At 43.8% G+C, this 26,804-nt stretch overlaps 1 protein-coding gene across 1 annotated transcript; it reads left to right on the top strand.

The window, feature by feature from the left end:
• The first annotated feature begins 3,564 nt into the window (after positions 1–3,564).
• On the top strand, positions 3,565–6,949 carry nppa (natriuretic peptide A). Its single transcript, XM_085393547.1, has 3 exons — positions 3,565–3,740; positions 5,636–5,942; positions 6,516–6,949. The coding sequence occupies exons 1-3, from the start codon at positions 3,630–3,632 to the stop codon at positions 6,518–6,520; spliced, it is 423 nt and encodes a 140-aa protein (XP_085249673.1). The 5' UTR covers positions 3,565–3,629; the 3' UTR covers positions 6,521–6,949.
• The last annotated feature ends 19,855 nt before the right edge of the window (positions 6,950–26,804 follow it).

Here is a 26,804-nt window from a genome sequence, read left to right as displayed (position 1 = left end):
TTTATCGATTTATCATTTTAGATTTAAGGTTTTATTGAAGTGGTTGTCATGAACCATGTACATCATTCAAGAGTCTGGGGATCTGAGGAAAAGTTGTGTTTTTTAGTTATAGTAAGAGTATGTAATAGTTTTCTTGTCATATTTTATTTTAAGTGTAGTTTGTATGTTTGAAGTAGAGTGTGCAACAAAAGGTATAAAACACTCATACCATCTATAGATTACAGAACTTTAACCAAACCATTGTCAAGAGTAAGTATCCACAGCCTTTAATCAACTCTGTCTTCTGATCTTTGCAACATTATTTACTAAACTGGGTTTAAAAAAATTAATTATTTGGTTAGAATCCAAGATGGAGATGAATGGAAAATTGTTTTAAAACTCCACTGGGACATTTCAAACACCTCGTATGCTGTTTGGGTTAACCAATCCCTACGGTGTCTCAGACCCTCAGAAAAGATGTCCTAAGAGACTTCTTTAGCGTCTTCATCTTTGTGTTTAGATTGGGATTTTCCTCTACTTTTTTCAAAATCCTGTTCGAGGTTGACAGGTGAAGCCTGGCCCCACCTCAGGTCCAGCTGGACCACAGACTACAATTTCTCTCCTACCTGCAGACTGCTAAAAGTTCGAACTCCAATCTTACACAATGGTTCTTGTTTTTAGAAGATTCAATTTGTCCACCATGTACCGCTTGTACCGGTGATGGAAGACTTTTACCTTACAGCATCTCGAGGCAACTTTTGTTGTATTTGGAACTTTTTTTTTAAGAACTGAAATTACCACCATGGCATTCCTTCCCAGCTTCCACTGGGACCACATCACTAGGTTTGCCTGCTACCTTTGGGTAAGTAGAACTACTTCTTTCCTGAAACAATATTTTTGGTGTCCTTCATTAGTGTTAAAGAATACGTTCCTGCCTCCCCCACATGTCTCCTTCACCCACTAACAATTCCAAATAGGTTCTTGTCATACATCTTTTTGGATTTTATCACTGATTTTCTCCTCTCAGATGGAAAGACAGTTATATTAACCACTGTGTACAGGTTCTCTGAGGCAGCTCACTGTGTGGCCCTGAAGAAGCTCCCTCAGCCTCCAATTTCAATTCAATTTAATTCAATTTTATATAGCACCAAATCATAACAGCAGTTGACTCAGGGCACTTTAAATTGTAAGATAAAGACTGTATTGTGGAGGTAAGCATGGACGACACAGAGCTCTTAATTCTCACTCCTTCTTTATTCCTCTCCAACATCAACTGAACACATCGCGCCACAAACACAGCAACACACACTTCCTCAACACTGGGTGTGAGTGGAGCCCTCTAGTGGTCCACCACAGTATAATAATACAAGAGCAAGTGCTTTGGAGTCTACCGTCAGACAAATGGACAGATCGAAAGATGAAAGCAGGAAGTAGCAGCAGCCTGTGGTTGAATTATCCATAACAATCCATAACTTTGAGTTGTCTTGTGAATATGCCCATAACTCACTCAGTGCTAAAAGCAATCACTGTTTAAAGTTTCAACTGGTTCTCAGCCACCCCATTCCCATCCAATGAAGAGGAACTGGATGTGCTCCCAGTTCAGTCCCATCTGAAGCACAGCTGCTGCAACTGGAACCAAATGAAGGTCGCCCAGCTTTGAACTGCTGACTGCAGTCACTGCTTTAATTTTCATTGTTTGGAGTTCTCATAAAGCCAAAGCATCAAGCCATGACATTACGCTCTTTCAGGCTCTCCTGGCTCTGTTTTCATGAGAGAGCACGCAAAAGCTGGGTGCTCAGGATCCACATCCATTCACCACAGCCACAGTCATTTGGTTAGCCTGTTCCTCAAATGATGGAAAGGAGTCCAAACTGTATTGGTCTGAAGTGGATTCAAACAGCAACAACAATGATGAATTCTGGGTAATTTAAATGCATTCCAACAGCTAGCAGTTCAACCATCAGGCCACAGAGACACCTCCTGCAGCAGCATGTCCAGGATCACATTACTTTTCAATCACACCCAGTGCACTCCCTTTATATTCCTTCTTACCACTCAGATTAATGTCCTTGTCTGCTCAAAGCCTGAAGGCAGCTAAGGTCACACTGTGCAAGTATATGTGGCACATCTGTAATGCTGCAAAGCCACATAAATCTCATATTTTATTGCCCAAATACTTTACATTCCCTATAATTCTCCGGCTCTAGCTGGCCATCATAGGTCCTACAAAGTCCTCTGGGAGCTTGGTCAGCTGTGGAGGATTGTCCCACGCCAAGAGTGTAAAGAAAAAACGAAAGCAAATTTAAAAAAAAGTTTTTGTATGTTTTAAACATGAGGTCTGAGCATGACAATGGTATTAGTCTTCTCAGCAAAATGAAACAAATGATTCTCTAAATATTATTTATTTATTTCAGTTCTGTTTAGTTTTGAGTGACCTTGTGATTTTTTTTAAATTGCTTTTTAATTTTCTCCAAATAGGAATTTAAAATGACTCCTTAGAATTCAAATCTGCAGGATTATTAGGGGTCTGTGTGAAGCACATCCCTTATTAAATGTGCCATTTATGTGCCTTCTGAATGAGCGAACAAGGCAAAGCTCCACCCATGAAATGCAATCTCTTATCATAGTGCATCAAAGTCTGCACTTCCAAAATGTGCGACTGCAAAGACCCTAGAAACCAATAAAGACCTCAGGCTCTGATTTGTCTGATTAATACTGTGGAGTTACAGTAAAATGAGAACATGGTGTTTGTGTAACTCTTAACTTTGAAACTCACCGAATACACATTAAAACTCAAATATTTATTTTGTAAATATTTCTTTAAATATGTGAAAATTACTTGTTTGTTATAAAACATGTAAATTTATGATTGTTTCTTGAAAGTTGAGTCCATGTAATTCTTGTCTACTTTCTATTAAAGGCCACCTATTATTGAAACATACTCACAGTATATGCTTCTTCTTTTCTATAATACCGCCTGTTCATGCCTGTTCATAATGCAGCCTATAATTTTAGATTATAGGCTGTATTATTCCTACCTTACAAACTCATGGCAGGAAGAAATGCCTTCAGTTATGGTAATAAATCATATTCACGATACTGTTTATATTCCTTTGACTATAACATTGTTTCCTTCCTGTCCTAATCTAAACCATGGAACCACGAGCAGCAGTTTTAACCTACTATGGTACGTTTCATTCTTAGGAGTGTAGACAGTGTTAAGTATTTGCATAGTGAAACTGCATTCTTCCCAATACACAGCTCAGAGATCCAAGATGGCTCCTTAGGTCATGCCACTGCTGACTGGAAAGCATGATGATACACAGACACATATACTGTATACATAGACACACACACACACACACACACACACACACACACACACACACACACACACACACACACACACACACACACACACACACACACACACACACGTCACTTACCACCAAGCGCCACTTAAAGAGACATCTGACCAGCGGCCTTATCATTTAGAGGTGTCAGAATGCACTTGGGGCCGTCTACAAAATGATGGCACTGCCTGTCTGGCGCATGGTAAGTGTATGTAGATGGTTGTGTATGTGAGCCAGTCTGTATATAAAAGCTTGCAGTGCATGCTATAGTATCAGTATTAGCAGAAGAAACATAACATGAGAACTGAGGTTCTGTGGGGTGTATTGGCCCTGCTGTGTCAGCAAACACTGGTTAGCAGCCACATACTGGGGAGGCCCTCATCTGCTAATGACCTGGCTCAGCTCAAGGTAAGAAACCATGTCACACCTGTAATCAACACACCATTTGTGAAAACATTACACTGTGAAGGGTCAGGTACTTTGATATTCAAACAGAGAGAGGGTCAAAGATGAGAAAATAGTTGCATGAATAACATATTTCCTGTTATTACAACATTTAAAAGTCATTCAAAGGCAGTTTCACTGGTATCAGTGTCTTCAATTATACCATGCTTGTAGGAATGCTACAAGCATTTTATAATTGCACAAATGCATCCAGTCCAGTATAACTGATTTATGTTTTACTTGACAAAGTAAAGAGTTTTTTTCAAATATAGTTTAAATCAGACCACGTGTTGACATGCTTTTCTTTGGATTTGTGAGTATTGAGAGGGCATAACAAGATAAAATGTTGACTGTTGTGATGACACCAAGAAGACACAACAACAGATCAGGCGATTACAAACAAAGCAACACAATGTCGAAAAGTAGTTATCATTAGAGTGTGACCTCACATTGATCTGATCTCAAAGATATACCAGCTTTACTTTGTTCTCCTGATTTTCACTTGTAATTTTAACTTCATCAAAACCTTCATCTTCATTCTTCCTTCATCTTATAATTAGCTGAGGTGAACTAGAAATTAGAGCTCTCTGCTTCCAGAATAACAAGCTGTGGTTTAGCTGTGGCTGAAGTAGACAGTTATTAATGAGTTTGCTTTGACTCTGACACAGCACTGACAACACATGAACAAAACCTTCACCTTTATTCCTGATATGCTGTTAATATTTGCATACCTATTAAATTAGGCAATAAAAACATCCATTGTTTTGAAAGTATGCAGCCTTTGGTTCATAGTGTGAACGTCACAATATCTGTGCACTGATGATAACTGTGATATTTAAAATTTAAACATCGTGAATGATGGGTCCCTCTTGTTTGTTGTTGGCTGAGTGGGTGACTCCAGGTGGGCTCTCAGACTCGGGACCCATCTGCTGACTCTAGTCCACGCTTTGCGGTGGAGATGGTGAGTCCCAACCCTGGGACCCCAGGTAGGGTGTAGTAGGGGATTTAGATGATCAGCTGATGAACTGGGTCTTTCCTGGCTACCTTGGTGGCCCCACACAACTCGTCACTGCTGTGTGTTTTTCAATTTGATCTGCACCTGAGGCATTGAGTGTGAGCATTGTTGACCAGCTGTCGGGTGCTCATGTCACAACTGTCAATCTTAAAAGCACTCTATTTTTCATACAGTCATACTCATCCTTTATATCTCAAACACTCACTTGCACCATAAGGTCTGTATTTAAAAGCTTGCAGTGTACACTATAGTATCAGTATTAGCAGAAGAAACATAACATAGGAACTGAGATTCTGTGAGGTGTAATAATCCAGTGTGAGAGTCAGCTGGGTTAACTGTTGCTTCCTTTTTTACCTAGCTGAGGCAGCTTTTATTCCTCCTTTTCTGACAGACAGACCCCCACTGTCAATAAATTCCTCACACAAGTTTATAGCTAAACCAACTGATTTGAGATGCTGGAGGTCAGGGTTCAGCAACTTCATCTCATTCTAAAAGTCCACTATTGTCCTTTAAACAAGGGTTGACAAACAATCCTCATCACCTGGGACCTTTCTTTTGGCTCACGCTGGGATGGCCGGCCTCTTGTGGGGTTGGTTACCCATTGGTTCTCTGGGGCCCTTGTCCTTTGGCAGTGGGGGCTCCCAGGGGGGTGTTGTTGCAGCCTGTCACCCTCATTATGTATACACACCCACACACCCACCCACCCACCCACCCACACACACACACACACACACACACACACACACACACACACACACACACACACACACACACACACACACACGCACACACACACTTGCACGTCCCACCTGATTTATTAGATGCTTTATGATTTCTACAACAGTCTTTGCTGGAACGCTTTGAGGAGACATTGGATGAAGTGGTCCAGAAAGAAGACTTGGAAGCTTATTATGAAGACATGAACCAAGAGCCCAAAAGCAGCCAGGCCAGCCAAGGATGGGACCAAGAGGGGAACCAAGAACCTCTGATATCTGAAAAAGCCCAACCACTAACTGAGGGCAAGACTGTGAATCAGAGGAGCCGCCTCCAGGACCTGCTGATGGCCACCAGGAAACGCACCTCTGGCTGTTTTGGAGCCAGGATCGATCGAATAGGAAATGCCAGTGGCTTGGGATGCAATAGTGGAAGAGGTAGGACTGCAGTCGGAGAAGCAAAACACAAATTTGAATTAAATTTGTTAAATAAATACAGAGCATTAGAACATGTCAACCCTTAAAAATGTGCATGCAGTTGGATTTTGACTAAATGTGCATTCACATATTCTACAAGTTCTTAACTTGACAACGTGACAATTGTGTTGATGTGTTTTCTCACTTGTTATTCTTTCGGGCTGCTGCCTTTCGGGGTTGGCACAGCATTGAGCCTTCATCTGCCTCCATCACACCAACTTCCTCTGCACATGTCCAAACTATCTCAGCTTTGCCTTAAACATTGACCTTCTTCACACTATTCATTGTAAAAATGTTTTGGACAGTCCACTTTTGTTCATACTATAAAGTACGCCAAGTAATAATTTGCAGAACACATTTATGTTGATTGACACTTAGTTTTATTTATTTTTTAAATGAAATATAAATACTTAAAGTTTAAGTAGAAGTTGGAAATAAATGCATTTGAAGGATGATGATGGTACCAGGATTGCAACATGACCAGTTAAATAACAGTACTGTCTTCTTTTTGTGCTTGTGTCATTGTCCTCCTAGGATAGTCCAGCCTTTTCCCGGGGCGCATGACGAATTCTGCTGTTGGAACTGAAATTATATCAGAGAAATATAGAGTTTGGAAAAGTATGGTTTTGTATTAGTTGCATTTCAACTTTGTGTATCTATTTTGCATGTTTCTGTGTCAGACATGAGAAACTGGTTGTTTTTCAAGTAGGTAATTAATTCGATAAGTCCATTGTAGATGAGCAACATAAACACTTTAATGGAAAAGAGTTAAACAACTACTGTAACTGCATGTGGGGGTCTAACAAAAATAAACATATTTTTTACTTACATGAAGGATTCTCTCTATTTTATAGACAGAATAAAAAGTAGAATTTAAATAATATTTGAGATTGCAGTGTGCACATTGAGGAGCGGAGTGACTGATGCTGCTATAAAAGAATACGGCTCTCACAACAACAAAGTGGTAAAGTATGTGAAACATTGTACTGCATATATGACACACTGCAGGAGGACAGTGGTTGTCCACACTGAGGTTTTTAATAAAAAGGGAAATAGTTGTTCCGTGTTACTGTTGGCTTCCATCACCATGACATACTTAAGATTCGAACAAACTTTTTACAATTTTTCTGATAATTTGCTAATTGTGAAATAGGCTGATAGTTACCAATAGAGCTGTCAACAAGGTTAGGTTTCTTTAGTAGAGGAGTTACCTTAGCAAAGCCAAATAAATGACTCAAGGCACCGAACGGAAGCAGTTTGAGGACATCACATTATTTATGTGATTTAAGTGATTGATAAATGTGTTACAATCATCATCAGAAAGTAACAGAGCGTGCTGAGATGGAGGAGAAACAATACAGTTGATAGTATCCAATGATAAACGGAAATTATTCTTATAGCAAGATTACTGACATAAGAGGATCGAGCGAGTAAGAGTGAATGAGCTCTTTGAAGTGTTCACAGTAGACAACCAAACCTCGGGACTTCTGCAGTCATCCTGCTTTTCGATGGAAATATTGAAGGCTGCAAGTCTTATTAATTAACCAGGGTGAGTGGAAATTGACAGAGCAAGGGCCACTTTGTAAGGAGTGACCTGATTGAGAATGGCAAGAAACTGTTTGTTTTAATAAACACTTTCTTGCCTTTCTCAATCATTATGAACCTTAAAAGAGCAGTGAAAGCTCAAACGGATCATCGGGCATAAAAATGTCTTTTTTTAAAGCTTACAGCTGTTCCACTTCCTTTGGCAAAGATGTGAGGAGCACAAATGAACTGGAACTCTAGAATATAGTTTTTAAAAATACCACATTTTATTATCACGCTGCCAGGCCAAAAAGATTAACATTAAATCCAGATTCTCATTATAGAACAAGTCCTTTAAAATATAAGACTACAAACTGAGTGGCTGTTTATTACAAGTTTTTTTTGGTGGCGTAAGCTACACACAAAATCAGGGTTCCTGCTGTGTTGGGCCCTAGCTTTCCACGCCTTTTAGATGGCAGCCCAGGTGGTAAACACAAGGCAGCATGGACTAGTCCAGCCTCAACCAGTCTCAGGTGAATCTGCCTGGCATCAACCCAACATGAGCGCAGGAGCAGAGCTTCCACAGAAGCAGCACAAGGAAATTAGCTCTTTCCTCCTGTGGGGTATCCCAAGCAAAGACAGGCTGAGCATCAAAAGTGGAAGTATACCCGGGGCCATCCTCAAGCTGTGCTGGAAAGAACCCTGTTTGATTTACGCTGGAAATTATACATAAGAGATTTAAGGGCTAGCAGGCAGATGATGCCAGACAAAAATGTAGTTAAAATATGGGCATAACGTGTAAAATAAACAAGAGGCAGAGGCAGCAGAATCAGCAAAAAAGGATTCAAAGAGTATATATGATAGAGGTAATCTTGTGCATGGTTTCACAGTGAATGGGGTTTGAGATGAGGACAAACAGTAGGTATTTTCCATCTGGAAACATCTGCATGTAACATTATTTCATTTCATTTATTTATTTATTTCACACTTGGTCAACAGTTTCCACAGTTAGTTCTTTCAAACAAACCAACTACACTTTCTGTCAGTAAAGCACTGCAACCACGTGTGAAAAGGAGCAGGCAGAAGAATATATTCTTATTAAACCCTGCCCCCCATCTACAATCCAACTTATATCGCAAGTGGGCACCAAAAGTCAAGGAACAAACTAACATTAACACTTATTTCCTGTCCTAACTCAAACCAAACAACAAATTTACAGTAAGAATATATCACTCCACATAGTAACAAGGAGAAAAGATAAGTAAATAAAATAAATGAAACAAAAAACACCCCAGTTTTATTTATATCATGCCAAATCATTAATCACAAGTACTGAAGTACTCCCACTAGGTTTAAATCTGGGACTCCCCACCATTTGACCTTAGAACTGAAGAAGCTTCTCGGATGAGAGGTCAAACGTCTTCAAGCAACTTAAAGAAGCCCAGACGCTTTTCTTTGCAAGCTCCTTTGACTACAATGACCTGGATGACTGAGAACCTTCACAGACACAAGTACTGAAGATGCTTTAAATTATTATCGTGAATAACTTAGTCTTGTATAGTAGCTTAAAAAAAGGGTTGACTCATCAAAGTCACCCCCTTTGGCAGATATAACAGCTGAAGACAGTCGTGGCTTCTTTCTACAATAGAAATCAAATATTCTCCCATATCTGTAGCAGAAGTTCCCATAAACGTGGACCTTGTAGGTTGCTTTGCTTTCACTCTTCTGTCCACTTCATCCCAAACCAGCTCGATGGGGTTTAAGTCTGGAGACTGTGCTGGACACTCCGTGTTTTCAAGCTCACCACCTTGTTCTTTGTTCCTGAGGTAGTTCTGGCACAGCTTGGATTTAGGTTTTGGGTCTTTATGTTGCTGTAGGATGAAGCCCTGACCAACCAAGGTCATACCAGAGGGTCCTGCATGGTGCTGCACAATGCTGTGGTTTTGGTTCAGGGTGCCTCTCACTCTGTACAAGTCACCGGCAAACAGCCCCAGACCATCACACTTCCTCCTCCATGTTTGACAGTCGATGCCACACACTGTGGAACCATCCTTCACCTACTCCACCGCAAAGATCCTGTGTGATGATCTCAAGATTTCAAATGTTGATCCATCAGTCCATAATACCTTCTTCCAGTCTTCAGTAGTCCAATGGTGGTATTTCATGTCCCAGCCAAGCCTCTTTGTCTTATTCTGACGTCTGGCATTCTTGCTGCAACTCGTCCTGTCAAACCTGCAGCTCAAAGTCTTCTCTTCACAGCTGAAACTGAGACTTTCTTACTACGACCACTATTAAGCTGCTTGAAGCTGTTGTCCTGTGAGCCGCCTATCACACAGCTGTTAACTCTCAGAAACTTGTCCTCTGATTGAGTCGTGTCTTTGGGTCTGCAGACCTCTTCCTGTCAGTTTGTTTCTGAGCCTTTGGATGGTGAAGGAAACTGGACTCACTGACACTTTGACTTTCTTTGCAGTTTCTCTGTAGGACAGACCGACATTTATACGTGTTATGATGGTCTGTCTCTCTTCCATTGTTAATCACCTTTTTTTCACCATTTGTGTACCATCACACTGCTTTCTGCAGTACAATACTGTTCAAAAATTGCAATAAATAACTGGAAAATCTGGGGTGTTCTAAAACTTTTGACCGGTAGTGTATATAAATAAAAAGGCTAGAGGTTAAAAGCTTTGTGGCTAGAGGTGAGTTTTGAGAAGATTTTTAAAAAGAGTCCAGTGATGGGGCGTTGCGAGAGTTCCAGAGGGTGGGGGCTGCCACACTAAAGGCTCTGTTCCCAAAGGTTTGGAGGTTGTTGTGAGGGACAGAAAGTAAACCCCTGGCTGAGTACTGCAGTATCTGAGACTGTGTGTATGGGTGCAGCAGTGTCAGACAGGTACTGAGGGCCCAGAGCATCAAGGGATTTGTAAGTGAGAAGAAGGATCTTGTAAGTAATGTGTGACTAGTCTGGGAGTCAACTGAGAGTCGGTTGAAGTGACATGTTCCAGAGATAAGTGCATGTTAAAATCATAGCAGCTGAGTTCTGGACATACTGGAGCCTGTCCAGGTCTTTGCTGGAAATCCTGAACAGCCGTAATCCAGCCAGATGGTGAGAAAGACTTGGATAAGCGTTTCTGCTACAGAGGATAGCCAAAATCGAAAGGTAGGACTGGAACTTGAAGAGTACAGTACCAGTGAGGCAAGGATAGAGGAATAGTGTGAGACACCCTTACCTCTCCAGTTTATGAGTTATCTGCTTTAAGGTATGCATTTCACAGTTATACCAGGAATTCAAGTACTTCTGATTTTAGTTTTGTTTTTTTATTTTAATAATAATTTGACCTGAAATGAGAACTAAACTGGATAAAAAGTTTGAAAAATCAAATGAAAACTCTAAAACTGTTTTTTCAGTTTTTCAGTTCAGGGGAACAATGCAAAGAGTTAGATGGTAAATGGGCAGATTCTATTTTTTAGCACTTTTCTGCTCTCCCAGAGCACTCGAAGTGCCACATTCACCCATTCACACAAACAGTTCTTTCTGTGCTTTTCAGTGCTTCCTAGCCAACATCCACATTCTGATGGATCCACGGAGAGCAACATGGGGTTAGTATCTTGCCAAACGATATTTGTCATTCAGACTGGGGAAGCCAGGGATCGAACCACTAACCTTCCGATTAGTAGATGAGCTGCATTTGAACTAACATAGTTATCCTGCTGTAACCAGCTTTCTGTAAGGCAGAATAAATCAATATGTTGATCAATTATTACTTGCTATACTAATAATTATTAAGTGCTAACAGGCAATTATAAGAGAGAGGAATGTTAGCCACTTCATCCAAAGTGAGATGGATGCCACATCTTCTAACAAGTCCAGGTTTTCCTCATTTTGACAAAGCCACACACCGAATCAACATTACACAACGTCACATTTCTCCAAACAGAATCACCAACAGCCAGAGTAGGGAAAAGCTATTTGAAACATGAATCATGGGCTTCTGTTTAGGATTATGCCTTCTCCTCACCATTACTAAGCTAGCCTGTTTTCCTGGCTGCTTGGGAAAATCTGCTAACGTAAAGGTAACAGTGCCTTACAGGTCAACTAGGCTGCAGACAGCAATAAAGGATGTCTATTCATTGCTTATAATTACTTTGTCACCTAAGAGTCACTGCATGAGGATTTTCACTGTTAAAAGTACATCCCAAATAGATGAGCTCATGAGCTCTTTATGCTTCTTGTTTCTTATATTACAGAATATAATCTGAAATGGGACACAAACAATGTTACTGTCACGGTCGGACGGTCCTCCCCGGGCAACCTGGGTTTTGTTATTTTGGTTTTCTCCTGTTTCTCCTCTCTCCCAACCGTGGCGTTTGTTTACGGAAGCTCGCGCTTCCGGGGAGGGTGTGGCCCGGACAGAGGCTCCTCCGCGCGGCTGTGGACTCACCTGCACTTGATCGCCCTGCCCGCTGCTTCTAATCAGCCTCCCTCTTAGACCTGTGGCATTTAAGGAAGATGTGTGGCGACAGTTGACATCGGATTATTACTCCAAGCCAGAAATTGGCAAGGAGAAGAGAATCCGGGGTACTCTTTCTCCTGCATCTGTGACAGTTTGTGTGAGTGTGTGCATGTTTGCATAAATGTTGCACAGACCATGGCAAAGAAAAGCAAGAAAATTTAGTGATGAAGTGATGAAGCTGGCTTATATCAGCAATATATTATAAAGTGAAATTAAATCTTCAGCCTTGAAGCAGAGAAAACCTCTTGGCAGACAAAAATCTGTGCATTCACTCAGCAGAAAACTTGATGAAGGAAATGTAATTTCCTGTCAGTCATGTCATCTGGGTAAATTTGCTGAAACCAAGGAGTTGGGAGGTGGCACATGTCTTAAGGGACACATCTCTTCTCCAAAGAGCATTTTTCCAGAAATGCTCTTGGTGAAACAACGGTGCTCAGTATGACTAAATGACAGATCCATTTAATGCAGCTGCACCTGCTGATTTTACTTCTCCTGAAAAACACCAGTTCATCGATATGACATCTGATTCCATCCTGCGGCTGAGGTTTGCAGCACAAACACTGAGTAAATTCTGGCTTGGTGTAATTAGGAGAGGATGGACAGCTGTTGGCATTCGACTTCCCTTTGCCACATCTTTCATCTGTTTTCTGCTGTTGCCTCAGTGAAAACAAAGTGCAGATTTTGAATAAATGAATTTGGTTAGGATTAGGCCTTCAACACCTCGAGAAGGTGTGCAGTGAAAAACAGGCTCAGTGCAGCTACCAATGGTGATGTGGACGGCGAATCAGCTTCGGATGTGGAGAGTACTACGGCGTATCAGATGCTGCTGTGCACATTGGCATATTTCCCTGTTGCTTGTCTTGTGTTTCATGGTGTTACAATGTGAAGATACATGTGCTTTTTTGTGCTGAGGAGTTTTTGTTTTCTGTTCTCATACTGATTCCCTATTGGGGACCAGTATGAGCAGAGTTTCTTTTTTTCTCCTCGACTGCCCTTTTGTGTTATACATTTCATTGTTTCTTTAAAATGCCACCTTGTCTGACCTGTCTCCCCAATATGATGTTTGTGTATTTTATGTACAGTCAGAAAGGCTGAAATTTTGGTGCAGGCAAATGCAAGTGACAAAAAAAGGCATTCATTCATTCAAGTATCGAACTGTCCCTTGTCAATGACATGTTTTGTCATGGTCCTGGGTCATTTTGACCCAGTGTTCTTAGTTTTCCTGTGGTTTTGTATTTTGTTCCTTATGTTCATTGGATTGTTTGGTTTGGTATTTGGATTCCCCCTGTGTTCATGCTTTTATTGTGGTGTTTGTTCTGGTACCGTGTTCCCGTCCTTTGGGTTCTGTGTTCTCCTCATCCCCTCGTGTATTCATCCTTGTTCTCTGCCTCTCTCTCTGTGCTCTTCTCTGTGTACTGTGTTGTGTTTAAGGTCCACATCTTGGTGTCATTATTTTCAGTTTCGTGTCCTCCCCGCTCGGTCATGAGTAATTGTCCTCAGCTGTGTTCCCCGTGTGTTCCCACTTCCCTCATTTCCTTCTGTGTATTTATGTCAGAGTATCCCTTTGTTCCGTGTTGCGTCGTCCCTCTAGGTTGTGTGCGTTCCCCCGTGTCTTCCCAGCGCCTCAGCTTTAGTTTCTCCCAGTATAGTTTTAACCGAACATTACCTGGTTTATAGAGACAGGGGTTGTGGACCTAAGGTATGAGGGTTTTTTAAGTACTTTATACTCTTGCTTATTATTAGGTTTTATGATTGGTTTTAATTCTTCATTCATTGATAATAGACAGAGGGTTTATTTCTGTTCAGATTTCATTCTTTACTTTTTATTTTACCTTGATTTCTTACAGATGTCCTGGTCGGGAGTTTAACCCACAACTCCTGTTATAAAATGGCATGTAGTCTTACCACTACACTATCCAGCTGCTAAATGAAGCCATACTGGCTTGACGTCGCATGGATTAACAAAGCCTGCGCCAGGTGTTGAGTAACCAGGATCCATGATGAGAACTGGGCTACATGAATAGGATGAAGAACCTAAGGAATCTTTGATGCCCAGCAACCAGATTGACAGCAACACAACTAGTAGCTCAGTGTTCCAACTTTTAGAAGAAAGAACTGCTCTCATGGCTAGAGATTGATGAGGTACAACACAAATGCTATGGCAAGGGGGAGCCAGGATGACAGGTCAGGGGGGAGATATCATCACATTGGATACTAAACAGCAGGTGCAATAGAATAAGGATAGTTGAGTGCGAGAGGAGCTGGCCTAAAAGATAGAATCATGGCGAAGCTTCAAACCCGGATCCTCCATAGCCAGTTACCAAGACTACGTGAAATACCCTCAGAAGATCTACTAGATGATGTGAATGCAGCACTATGGACGATACCTACCACCACTATTAAAGAGACTAACCAGCTGATCTACACCATAGCAGCAGTGATCAGTGAAATGCTTAGCTACAAGTTGAACAGCCACAAATGGTAAATGGTAAATGGCCTGTATTTATATAGCGCTTTACTAGTCCCTAAGGACCCCAAAGCGCTTTACATATCCAGTCATCCACCCATTCACACACACATTCACACAAGAAGCAGTACCCTCCATGGAGAAGGAGACTAGAGGCCAAGATCAAGGTAGCACGGAGGAAAGTGAGCCAACTATTGGAGCTGCAGAAAGGTGGAATGAAGAGGATGCCTAAGAAGTACAGCAAGCTGTCCATACCTGAGGCCTTGGAAACTGCCAAGCAAAGACTCACAGCCTTGGCCAGCCGCTTCAAGAGATACACCAGAGAGATAGAAGGCAGGACAATAAACCAGCTATTTCCACAGAACCAGCCAAGATGTACTCTCAGTGGCAGGAGAACAACATGAGAACACCCACCAACAAGGCTGAAGACCAAGCAATACTGAAAGAGCAACACATAACAGCAACACATAACAGCAATGCTCAGTGGCTAGTGGATCTAAGAGCAGACCACAGCAACCTCCTTGAACAGGGTCCAGTAACCATCACAGTGGCAGACCTACAAGAAAGGGTCTCCGGTATGAAGAATTGGACAGCAACAGACTCTAGCAGTCAGCCGAGACTACAAGACCAGACTGACCAACCTGTGCACTGCCTGGATTGAATACAAGAAGGCCTATGACTCAATGCCCCACACCTGGAACCTAGAATGCCTATAACTATACAGGATCAACAGGACACTAAGAGCCTTCATCAGGAACTCAATTGGATTGTGGTGGACAACAACGTAGGTCAACTTCAAGCCCATAAATGGTAAATGATAAATGGACTGTATTTGTATAGTGCTTTACTTAGTCCCTAATGCCCCCAGAGCGCTTTACACTACATTCAGTCATTCACCCGTTCACACACACACACAGCTACAGCTGCCCTGGGGCGCACTGACAGAGGCGAGGCTGCTGGACACTGGCGCCAACGAGCCCTCTGACCACCACCAGTAGGCAATGGGTAAAGTGTCTTGCCCAAGGACACAACGACTGAGACTGTCCGAACCGGGGCTCAAACCTTGCTGTTCTGTACAGGCCTGAACCCCCTCAGTCAGATCATTGACAAGACTGGCTACAGATACCGACTACAGAATGGAGCAGTTGTCAGCCACCTCCTGTACCAAGAGTGAACGAGGCATCGATTCACTGATTCACACCACCAGGGTCTAAAGTAATGATATCGGAATGATGTTCGGTCTGGAGAAGTGTAATTGGATGATAACAAAGAGAGGTAAGGTAGTCAGAATTTAGGGGATTGAACTACCAGAAGGTAACATTGCAGACATAGAGGACAGCTACAAGTACCTGGGAATCCCACAGGCAAATGGAAACCACGAAGAGGCCGCTAGAAAACCTGCAACCACCAAGTACCTGCAGAGGGTCAGGCAAGTCCTGAGGAGTCAGCTAAATGGTAAGGACAAGATCTGGGCTATCAACACGTACGCCCTGTCCGTGATCAGGTACCCTGCTGGGATAATAAGCGGGCCAAAGGAGGAGATAGAAGCCACTGACACCAAGACAAGGAAGCTCCTGACCATGCATGGAGGGTTTCACCCCAAGTCCAGTACCCTGAGTGTCATGATCCTGGGTCTGTTGACCCAGCATTTTGTGTTTAGTTTATGTAGCCTTCAGGTTTCCTAAGTTCATCGTTTTCATGCCTAGGTGTTTCTAGTTATTTTCCCCTCGTGTTTCCACCATGTTAAGTCTCCCCTGCTTTTCATGTATTTTATGTCTGTGGCTTATGTTGTCAAGTTCAGGTTGTCATGTCTATATCTCACTGTTTCCTGTTTTATTGTGAAGAGGTCTGGCGTTTCTGTGTTCATCGTGTTCAGTTTTACTCTCCCACTGTGATGTCATTATGTTCATGTGTGCCAGCTGTTTCCCCAGGTGTTGCCACTTCCCTCATTATCCTCCTGTGTCCATTTAGTCTGTGTGTTCTCATTCATTCTTTGTCAGGTCGTCCGTTGTACTGGTCCGTTGTACTGGTCCGTTGTATTCGTCTGTTGTACTGCTCATCCATGTCTCGGCTCCAGGTATCCCTGTCAGTTCGTTATGTTTAGAGTTTTGTATGTTTCGTTTTAGTTCACCCAGTTTAGGTCATTGTTTAGTTTTCATCGATTCCCTATTATTTTGTACCCTCGTTTCTTGCCTTAATAAACGGCTTGTTTTGTTATTCATACCTCATTTCGGTCTGCGCTTGAGTCCTTCCCTGCAACATACGGTCTGCTCTAGCCAGACTGTGACAGTACGACCTGACCACTATGGACTCAGCAGACCGCGAGCTTTACGAGCGTCGGGAGGCAGCCTTCGCCCAGCTGGAGGAGGAGCTCCGCTGGAAGCCGTGGCGCGCCCCCGACTATGAGCGGATTTTCCACGGGACTCGGCTGGCTCTCGGAGGTCCCAAGAGCTGCCGTAAGTCCCCGCCTGTTTCCAAGCCTCGTCCGCTTCAAGTGGGAGTTTTTCGCGTGGCTACAGGCGCTCGCGCTCCAGCCTCGTTGTCGCCGTGTTGTGCACCGGGGGCTCAGTCGCTCGCTCCACCGGCTTCCTCCGCTCGAAGGAAGCGGCGCGCCCGTCGCCATAAACTGGACAATGCCGAGCTCACGGTGGTGAGTAACGATGACTATTACCCTCACGTCCCGTCTGATGCTAACAACAATCGGCTCACTTCCGATCCATGGGGTATTTCCCTTATGGATGACGATGTGGACTGGGAGGATCCATTTTGTTTTACTCCCTCTACACAGGGAGGGATGAAGGACAATTCCCGCTCGCCTAAGCCTGCACATACGGTTAAGGGAAAGACTGTTAATCACGCTACCAGGACAAACACACTCGGTTCCGCTTCCGTCTGTTCAGGTTCTGTCAGGTCCGTTTCAGTTATCCCTGAGTCAACCCGCTTTGCCACCACTAACCCACGGATTTCGAAAGCTGTTAAACCTAGGACTGCAAACGCTAAGACTGCTAAGCATGAAGTGGACGGCGGGTTCATTTTTGATAGATCCGTTTTTGTCGACCCCGTATATATTGACCCTGAGCCTGCCGTTTCTGTGACTGTTTTTTCTGAGCCTACTCCCGTTCCTGCTCGTGTTTCTCCTTCCGGGGCAACTCGGGCCCAGCGTACCTCTGCACCCGTGTCTGTTCCTCGGGTGGGGGAGACTGAGGCCCGGTTGGCTCCCGCTCTGGTTTCCAGGCCGGCTGAGGCTCTGACCCTTTCTGCACCTGTACCTGCTCCTCGGGTGGGAAGGGCAGTTGCCCAGCCGTTACCGGTACCTGTTCCGGTCCCCAGGGTGAGGGCAGCCAGGATACAGCCCGTCTCCGCACCCGTACCTACTCCTCGGGTGGGAGTGGCTAGTGTCCGGCATGCTCCTGCACCCGTTCCTGTCTCTACTGAGGGCTCAGGAGAATTCGGTCTGCAATCCACACCGCCATCTCTACTGCATGCCTTTCAGTCATTAGCTCAGTCGTTAGCTCTGTTAGCAGCCCGGTCCGTAGCTTACATTCCTGTGCTTCCGTTAGCCCAGCCCTTAACCCACTGTGCAGCTCAGTCATTTGCTCCATCACCTGCTCAGCCTTCTGTCCAGCCAGTGGTCTCTACACCTGCTGGTCATGCCTCGACAGCTGGAGGGCCCGAGGAGCCCGTCCAGCCTCATGCCACGTCAGCTGGAGGGCCCGAGGAGCCCGTCCAGCCTCATGTCTCGTCAGCTGGAGGGCCCGAGGAGCCCGTCCAGCCTCATGCCACGTCAGCTGGAGGGCCCGAGGAGCCCGTCCAGCCTCATGCCACGTCAGCTGGAGGGCCCGAGGAGCCCGTCCAGCCTCATGCCACGTCAGCTGGGGGTTCAGGAGAACCACACCAGCCTCCTGTCTCCGCTGGAGGGTCCGAGGGGCCCGTTCAGCCGCCTGTCTCCGCTGGAGGGTCCGAGGGGCCCGTTCAGCCTCCCGTCTCCGCTGGAGGGTCCGAGGGGCCTGTTCAGCCTCCCGTCTCCGCTGGAGGGTCCGAGGGGTCCGTTCAGCCTCCCGTCTCCGCTGGAGGGTCCGAGGGGTCCGTTCAGCCTCCCGCCGCGTCAGCTGGAGGGCCCGAGGAGCCTGTCCAGCCGCCACCTGCGGCCGCCTCGTCCTCGCCTGGTCCAGCTTCAGCCTGTGCTTCGCCTGGTCCAGCTTCATCAGAGTCTTCATCCTCGTCTGGTCCAGCTTCATCAGAGTCTTCATCCTCGTCTGGTCCAGCTTCATCAGAGTCTTCTTCCTCGCCTGGTCCAGCTTCATCAGAGTCTTCGTCCTCGCCTGGTCCAGCTTCAGCCTGTGCTTCGCCTGGTCAAGCTTCATCAGAGTCTTCTTCCTCGCCTGGTCCAGCTTCATCAGAGTCTTCTTCCTCGCCTGGTCCAGCTTCATCAGAGTCTTCATCCTCGCCTGGTCCAGCTTCAGCCTGTGCTTCGCCTGGTTCAGCTTCAGCCTGTGCTTCGCCTGGTCCGGCTTCATCCGAGTCTTCGTCCTCGCCTGGTCCGGCTTCATCCGAGTCTTCGTCCTCGTCTGGTCCGGCCTCTGCTTCTGCTACGCCTGGTCCGGCCTCTGCTTCTGCTACGCCTGGTCCTGCGGCTGTTGTGCCGCCGCCCAAGCCTCGTTCTGCACCTCGATATCGCCGGCCATTTTCGGGGCCACCAGCTGGACGTCATCGCCGTCGGGGTCGGCCCCCTGAACTGCTCCGTGGTCTCCTTCATCGCCGCCGCTGCCTTCCGCATGGTCGGCCCCCGGATCGCCGTCGCCTGTGTCGCCGCCGTTGCCGCCCGCACGGCCGGTCCCCAGAACTATTTGACTGTGTTCTCCTGTGCCGTCTGCCGCCGGGCCGGCCCCCTGCTCGAGTCAACTATGGACTTCTGGACCGTCACCCTCCGGGTCGGCCCCTGAGGAGTTGCGAACTGTTTCCTGTGCTCTTGTTGGACGTTTTGTTTTGTGGCCTTGTTTCTGGCCCCCCGTCCTGGGCCCCCGCCGCCCGTCCTTGGTGGGTTGCCTTGGTTTTTGGGGTTTTGGGCGTCTGGAATCCGCCCTTGAAGGGGGGGCTCTGTCATGATCCTGGGTCTGCTGACCCAGCGTTTTGTGTTTAGTTTATGTAGCCTTCAGGTTTCCTAAGTTCATTGTTTTCATGCCTAGGTGTTTCTAGTTATTTTCCCCTCGTGTTTCCACCATGTTAAGTCTCCCCTGCTTTTCATGTATTTCATGTCTGTGGCTTATGTTGTCAAGTTCAGGTTGTCATGTCTATATCTCACTGTTTCCTGTTTTATTGTGAAGAGGTCTGGCGTTTCTGTGTTCATCGTGTTCAGTTTTACTCTCCCACTGTGACGTCATTATGTTCATGTGTGCCAGCTGTTTCCCCAGGTGTTGCCACTTCCCTCATTATCCTCCTGTGTCCATTTAGTCTGTGTGTTCTCATTCATTCTTTGTCAGGTCGTCCGTTGTACTGGTCCGTTGTATTCGTCTGTTGTACTGCTCATCCATGTCTCGGCTCCAGGTATCCCTGTCAGTTCGTTATGTTTAGAGTTTTGTATGTTTCGTTTTAGTTCACCCAGTTTAGGTCATTGTTTAGTTTTCATCGATTCCCTATTATTTTGTACCCTCGTTTCTTGCCTTAATAAACGGCTTGTTTTGTTATCCATACCTCATTTCGGTCTGCGCTTGAGTCCTTCCCTGCAACATACGGTCTGCCCTAGCCAGACCGTGACACTGAGGCTGTACGCCAAATAGAAGAACTGGAGAGCGTCAGTACCACAGTCCAGGATGAGGCAGCGAACATCCATGAATACATCAGCAAGATAGCCCCAACCGACCGCGTGCTCAGTGAATACCTCAGGCAGCAGAAACCCAAGAAAGAAAGATGGTATACAGAAACATCTGTGCCGAGTATGTCCTGGAAGTCCCAAGGTCAAAATGGGAGATGCCCCCTAGGGTGGTGGAGAATGACTGAGCTAAGATCCTGTGGGACTTCCAGATACAGACAGACAAAATGTTGGTGACTAACCAACCAGACATAGTGGTGGACAAGCAGAAGAACATGGCTGTAGTGATAGATGTAGCGGTTCCCAATGACAGCAACATCAGGAAGAAAGAACTCAAGAAAGTGGAGAAGTACCGAGGGCTCAGAGAAGAATTGGAGATGATGTGGAAGGTGAAGGTAGCCATGGTCCCAGTGGTAATCAGAGCACTAGGTGCAATGACTCCCAAGTTAGGCGAGTGGCTCCAGCAGATCCCAGGAACAACATCAGAGATCTTGACTGTTCGCATTTTTCTGTTCAGGTGTGGCATCAAAGTCACCCTCTACAATTTAAACAACAGAAAATGGTTATTTCTTGAAATTCTTATTCACTGCTTCCAGGGTTTTAATAGTTTTGCAATTTTCATTAGTTTTTATTTTTATTTAGTTTTGACTTCAGATTTTCAATTTTATATCAGTTTTAATTAGTATTTACCAATTGTTTGCTAGTTTAGTTTTTATTTTTTGAAAATCCTTAGTTTCAGTTTAGTTTTGATTAGTTTCAGTTATAGTTTTAGTTGTGTTTGCAATAATTAAGTCTAACAAAATCCCAGTTTCATCATATCAGTCATTCTCTTCTGCTTATCCTTGGGTATGTTGCTATTCCAGCTACCATACCCTGCACCCTGCACAGGTCGCCTGTCTGTCGCAGGGCTAACACGCAGAGGCAGACAACTCACATTCCCACCTATGGGTTCTTTAAATAAATAAATAAATAAAAACTTTGAAGGCAATTGACTCACACAGTTATGTAGATATCCCCGTCCTGTTGTCTCGGGATGCATCACGCTGCCTTGCCTGAGGTTAGCTTCTGTTTTCTGGGGATGAGGGTTGAGTGTGCTCCCTTACCTTCTCAAGGTAACCTTCTTGTGTGAGCTTTTCAAGTGCACTTTAAGGTTTGTGGGATTTTTTCCCCCTTTAGAAATGTCCCTCATAATTTGTCTCTTTCCACTACAAGACACTTGCTTTATCCAAAACAAAGACATATTCAAAGTAATCCCAAATTGGACTTTGGCGCTTTCTCCCGACTTTTCCTGACATGATTCTGCGCGTGGACGGAGCAGCAACATAGACGACTCGGCTAAAATATTTGCCACCTGCTGGCATAATTAGACAGCAAGAAAAAAATCTGTAAACTAAACTTCATTTTCACCCTTGACTATTGTATGACACACACAAATCAATGAAAACTAAACACATTTTTGCTATAAATTCAGTTAATTTTAGTTAGTTTTGTGAACACTCATTACAGTTTTAGTTAGTTTTCCTTTTTTTGTTTTTATTTTTATTTCCGTTAACGAAAATATTTTTTCACTTCTAGTTTTCGTTATTTCGTTAGTTTTCGTTAATGATAATAACCTTGACTGCTTGAGTCTTACACAGGACTGGTAATCTGGCATACCGAGTATTTGCCCAGTGGGTCGATGGGCCAATATAATTTTTTTTTGTCAGTATAATTATACAGGCTTATGGACTGGCTTGAAGGGCAGCTGCACACCAGCGCAACAAGCACTGACAACAGCCCATTCTTTAATTTGTATAACTAACACTGGACCGCTTAGTCAAATCTCCTTCCCCAATCTTCCCAATGCACCTTGTAAAACAGAGTTTGGAGTAGAAGTGGTTGATAAAGATGTACCAACAAAATGTTGGAGCTGAAAAGCTAAGACACAAAATGAAAAAGAAACTACAAATGATATAATGTGATTGATGAAATGGATTCATGAACAGAAACTAATTACATATATCACTTCTAAGTTCCTGTGAAATAAAAATAGATCATTGAGAGAGAGAGGTGATTCATGCAGGAAATAATAGCTGTGATTCATCCATTAACTACTGCTGTCTAAATGTACCTGACAGGCAGCATGGAGAAGACGTCACTGCTGATTATAACAAAAGGACGACCATACTGTTGTGTCCAGTTAGATTATGAAGATCATGGAGATCAATTGGTAATACGCCAGTGAATCATTTCACCTGAACCTGAAAAGAATTATTGTTATGCTCAATAGACACATGGTGTCCTCACGATGTTAACCACCACATAGCCCGTCGTTGTGTCCACTTTTTTCTCTGTGCTGGCTTCAGTGTTGCACACGTGATCAAAAGGGGAAAAGGTCTGTGTGTATGTGTTTGTGTGTGTGTGTGCCAGAATATACAAATATGCAAGATTTCAGTTTGCTGGCTCTTTCACCTAAATTCTAGAACATGCACTTCAACAGCAGCAGCAAGTCTGGCAGCTCTGAGTTTTACTCAAACTTTAGTTTTAGCGATGGATACGTCTCTGTGGAGAAGAGTTTGCTCAAGAGCTCTGGGTACTTTTCTCATTGAAACAGAGCAAATCTGGAAGACACCATCCTACTCCAGCTGAGATAAAGAGGTGTTTTCATGGTGGCTGTGCTGCTGCAATGGTGAGGGCTTGGGAGTGGAAATATAAATCCCTCTATGGCAACAGTCATCATGGAAAATGTCTCCAGCCCAACAAAAGCACTGTTGAAACCACTGTTTAAAGAAAGAGAACAAAACCCAGGAGTTGCCAATAAACTAAAGCACCAGTCAAAAAGCACTAAATCACTAAAACACACCAAAAAAGTTAGTAACAACAGAAACATGGGTGCAGGCAGACTGAAAAACTAGTGAGAAAAGCTGACTCTGGAATTGGAGCCAGACTGGACATACTGGGAGAGAAAAAGGAAAAGGGAAAACAATGCAGGAGTAAGTTTCACTACAAAGCAAACTGCATGAATTAGGCCTGTAAAGTCCAAGGTGACGTTATATCATGGCACAGTGTGGCTGTTTAATATATCCCAAAAATGATTCTTTGTACAACAGCAGCCTTGAAAACACTTTATCACAGAGCGCCCTCCTGTGGAACTTTTTGTGTTTTTGTTTTCATTACAACACTTGACTGTAAAAACTGGAAACTCAAACATATGATTCAATACCTTTATGAATTTTATCAAATTTAAAGTTGTTATTGAGTTTTCATATTTCAGATTTACATGGTTAGACAAGCATCCGGAAACCTGAATTTTCTTGTTTACCTAATTACAATATTCCTGTGAGGTTCATAAAACTCTAGTTTCACTGGCAGTTACTTGTACCCTATGAGGATGGGTTAGAAACAGGCAGTTTTTGTGTGTTAGGCAATTGCTAAGCAATCTGCCATACACAAAACTCTGCCGTAACAAATCAAGGATATTTGCTATTAAGATTCAATGTGGCATGCACAATTTAAATATTAAAGAGGGAAAAACTGAAGGTTAGCTGAAACATCACAGCCCTTTAACATGACTCAAGTACAATATTTTAAAAAATAAATTTATATATATTTTAAATGAATTATCAACTATATTTCAAAAGGAGAGGTCATTATTGAGCATGAGGAGATGAAAAGAATAGACTGGCTGCCAAACACCAGTGTCATAGACAGGTGTCTGATTGCACATCCTCCTTTTTGAACTTACACATAAGCTCCATTTAGACTGAGCTTCAACAGCTTCAGATAAAATAAATTGAATATTTTCATTTTTAGCAATAATTAACCTTGAAGTAAGGATTCAGAACATTTTTGAAGTAACAGTTGCCAGTGTTGGAGCATATCAAGTGGTTCGGCAAAATTCTGAAAGTGAAATATCCTCAGTGCATCACAGTTGGGCAATAATAGCAGGAAGTTTGTTGGACAGACAGGCCTTTATTTGTTCACACTGACAAATCTTAATTATTACTCTGATAATTTTGACATTTTACAGAGATGAACAATTGATCTCCACAAAGCCGTCATTTTTTTATCTGACAGGAGGGCTGACAGGAATACTCCCAATATATGAACATGTGACTTTATCACACACACACACACACACACACACACACACACACACACACACACACACACACACACACACACACACACACACACACACACACACACACACACACACACACACAGAAGCTCAATGTTATCAAGCTGGAATTTGTCTGGATTTAAGAGAAGATGAATAAAAGTGAGGAGTATTTACTACATGCTTTGGGTGACTAAATGGAGGATGGATAGGTGACGTGAAAACACTACTGACCCTTTATACTGAGCCAATAGCTCACACACTTCTATTAAATCTGTTTATAGAGCCAGTAATCACAGAGGATAGATACTGGAAGCAAACTGAAATGTTAGGAGGAACTAAATCACAGATTACAACACCAGTGGCAGCACCCTGCTGTCTCACACATCGGGATCACGGTCCTGTTGAAACGGGCTAATTGCTAAAGCTCACAGTTGCATTCGTCTATACTCAATATGATTGAAAGGAATGTTATTACACTTGAAAACTGCTCTATTCACGTCTTCTTTTGGTGTGAATGATATGTCAGCAAGGTGCAGCACTCATAACCACAGCAGAGCTTTGTTGTACTACGGCCTGCAGCCACAGAGCACTATAAGAGCACAGCACGACTCTAATCACTACAGCACCAGCATCAAATGTCTGGCTCATTAGCTACAACAGAGTCCACTGTACCAACCATGATGCTTGGAGACAGTTAGCACAGGGTCACTGGCCACTGGGAGGAAGGGGAAGTGAGAGAGCTGGTCAGCCTCGTCCTCCAGACTGGCCACAGCAGAGGACGCCATGGAGTTGGCGTGCTCTGCTGTGGCCAGCACTTTGCCGTTCACATAGCCGCTCACAAGGTAGCGGATCAACTCTATCTTACGGGTATAGTCTGGATGTGCGATATTGATGAACGATGAGAGAGATTGAAGGGGAAAAGAAGAGGAAGGAGGACAGAGTTGGGTAAGAGGATTATATAAATTGTGAGGGAATGACTGAATAAGAGACAACAAAAAACAATCCAAAGGAGGCGAGAAATGACAATGGAAAAAAAGTGGAAGGACACATGAGACATGCTTATGTAACAAAAAATCAGCATAAAATTATTGATGGCAAAGAACACATTGAAGTGACATGGAAACACTCGCCTGGTTTGGACAGAGGCATGGGAATAGGATAGTACTTCCTGGATGCTGTTGGAGGACTGTTGACATAATAAAAATACCTTTTATTTATATATGCATATAAAATTAGCCAATGTGATTAGAATACAATTGTTTACACATTTCTAACAAAATCTGCTGCATTAAATATGAATTATCACTGCATGACTGGATCTGCTGTTTCACCCCCACCAACCTGGTCCCGTCCTGATATTCTAACTCTGTAATATGCAACTTCTGTCAGTGTTCTGATACTGGAAACTGAATTTCCTGGAGGAACCACCCGAGGGATTAATAAAGTTCTATCTATGTCTGTGAAGGTTCTCAGTCATCCAGGTCATCGTAGTCAAAGGAGCTTGGAAAGAAAAGCGTCTGGACTTCTTTAAGTTGCTTGAAGACGTTTCACCTCTCATCCGAGAGGCTTCTTCAGTTCTAAGGTCAAATGGTGGAGAGTCCCAGATATAAACCTAGTGTGAGTATCCCCACAGAGAGGGACAAAAGGACCCCCTGATGATCCTCTAATCGCCTGAGCCAAGGTGTGAAACTGGGCGTGGGTCCCAATCAGCCAGAGTTTCGGGTGTGTTCATTGTGAAACCTGGCCCCACCTTGTCATGCGAATTCCTGAGGTCAGATGGCCCAGGATGTGAGTGGGCGTTAAGGCGTCTGGGAAGGGATCTCAGAACTGGATTATAGATGGCAGAGAGTTGGTGTCGTAAACCCCCGCCTCTGTTCAAAGATGGTCGCTCACAGTGGACATAAATGGCTTCTTTCACTCCTCTTTCAAACCATCTGTCCTCTCTGTTGAAAATGTGAACACTGGCATCCTCAAAAGAGTGTCCTTTATCCTTAAGATGCAGATGGACTGCTGAGTCTTGTCCTGTGGAGGTGGCTCTTCTGTGTTGTGCCATGCGCTTGTGAAGTAGCTGTTTGGTCTCTCCAATGTAGAGGTCTGCAGCCACTGTTTGTTTGTTTTCTTTTACCTGCCAGCAACAAACAGACCTCCTTGTTGTCATGGCTACCAAGGACCACTCTTCCTGTGCCAACAAGTCATTGCCTGACAAAACATTATTTCCCATGTTTCCCTGTGTTTTTTTTTTAACCTCTTTAGTCTCTAAGTGTGACTGACTTGAAATTGAGATTAAGGACAGTAACCATTTTAGGATCAGTCACTTCTAATGCCTAATCCACCCCAAACAGTAAAAAAAGGGTGGATGTATGTGTTTGTTTGTTGTTTGTTTGTTTTTGCAGTAGCAGGAGGATGACAGAGA

Source organism: Rhamphochromis longiceps, linkage group LG20 (assembly GCF_057381845.1).
Source record: "Rhamphochromis longiceps isolate RC_006_pf linkage group LG20, R_longiceps_female_GT1.1, whole genome shotgun sequence".
Taxonomy (NCBI): Eukaryota; Metazoa; Chordata; class Actinopteri; order Cichliformes; family Cichlidae; genus Rhamphochromis; species Rhamphochromis longiceps.
This window is presented reverse-complemented; position numbering and strand designations above follow the sequence as displayed.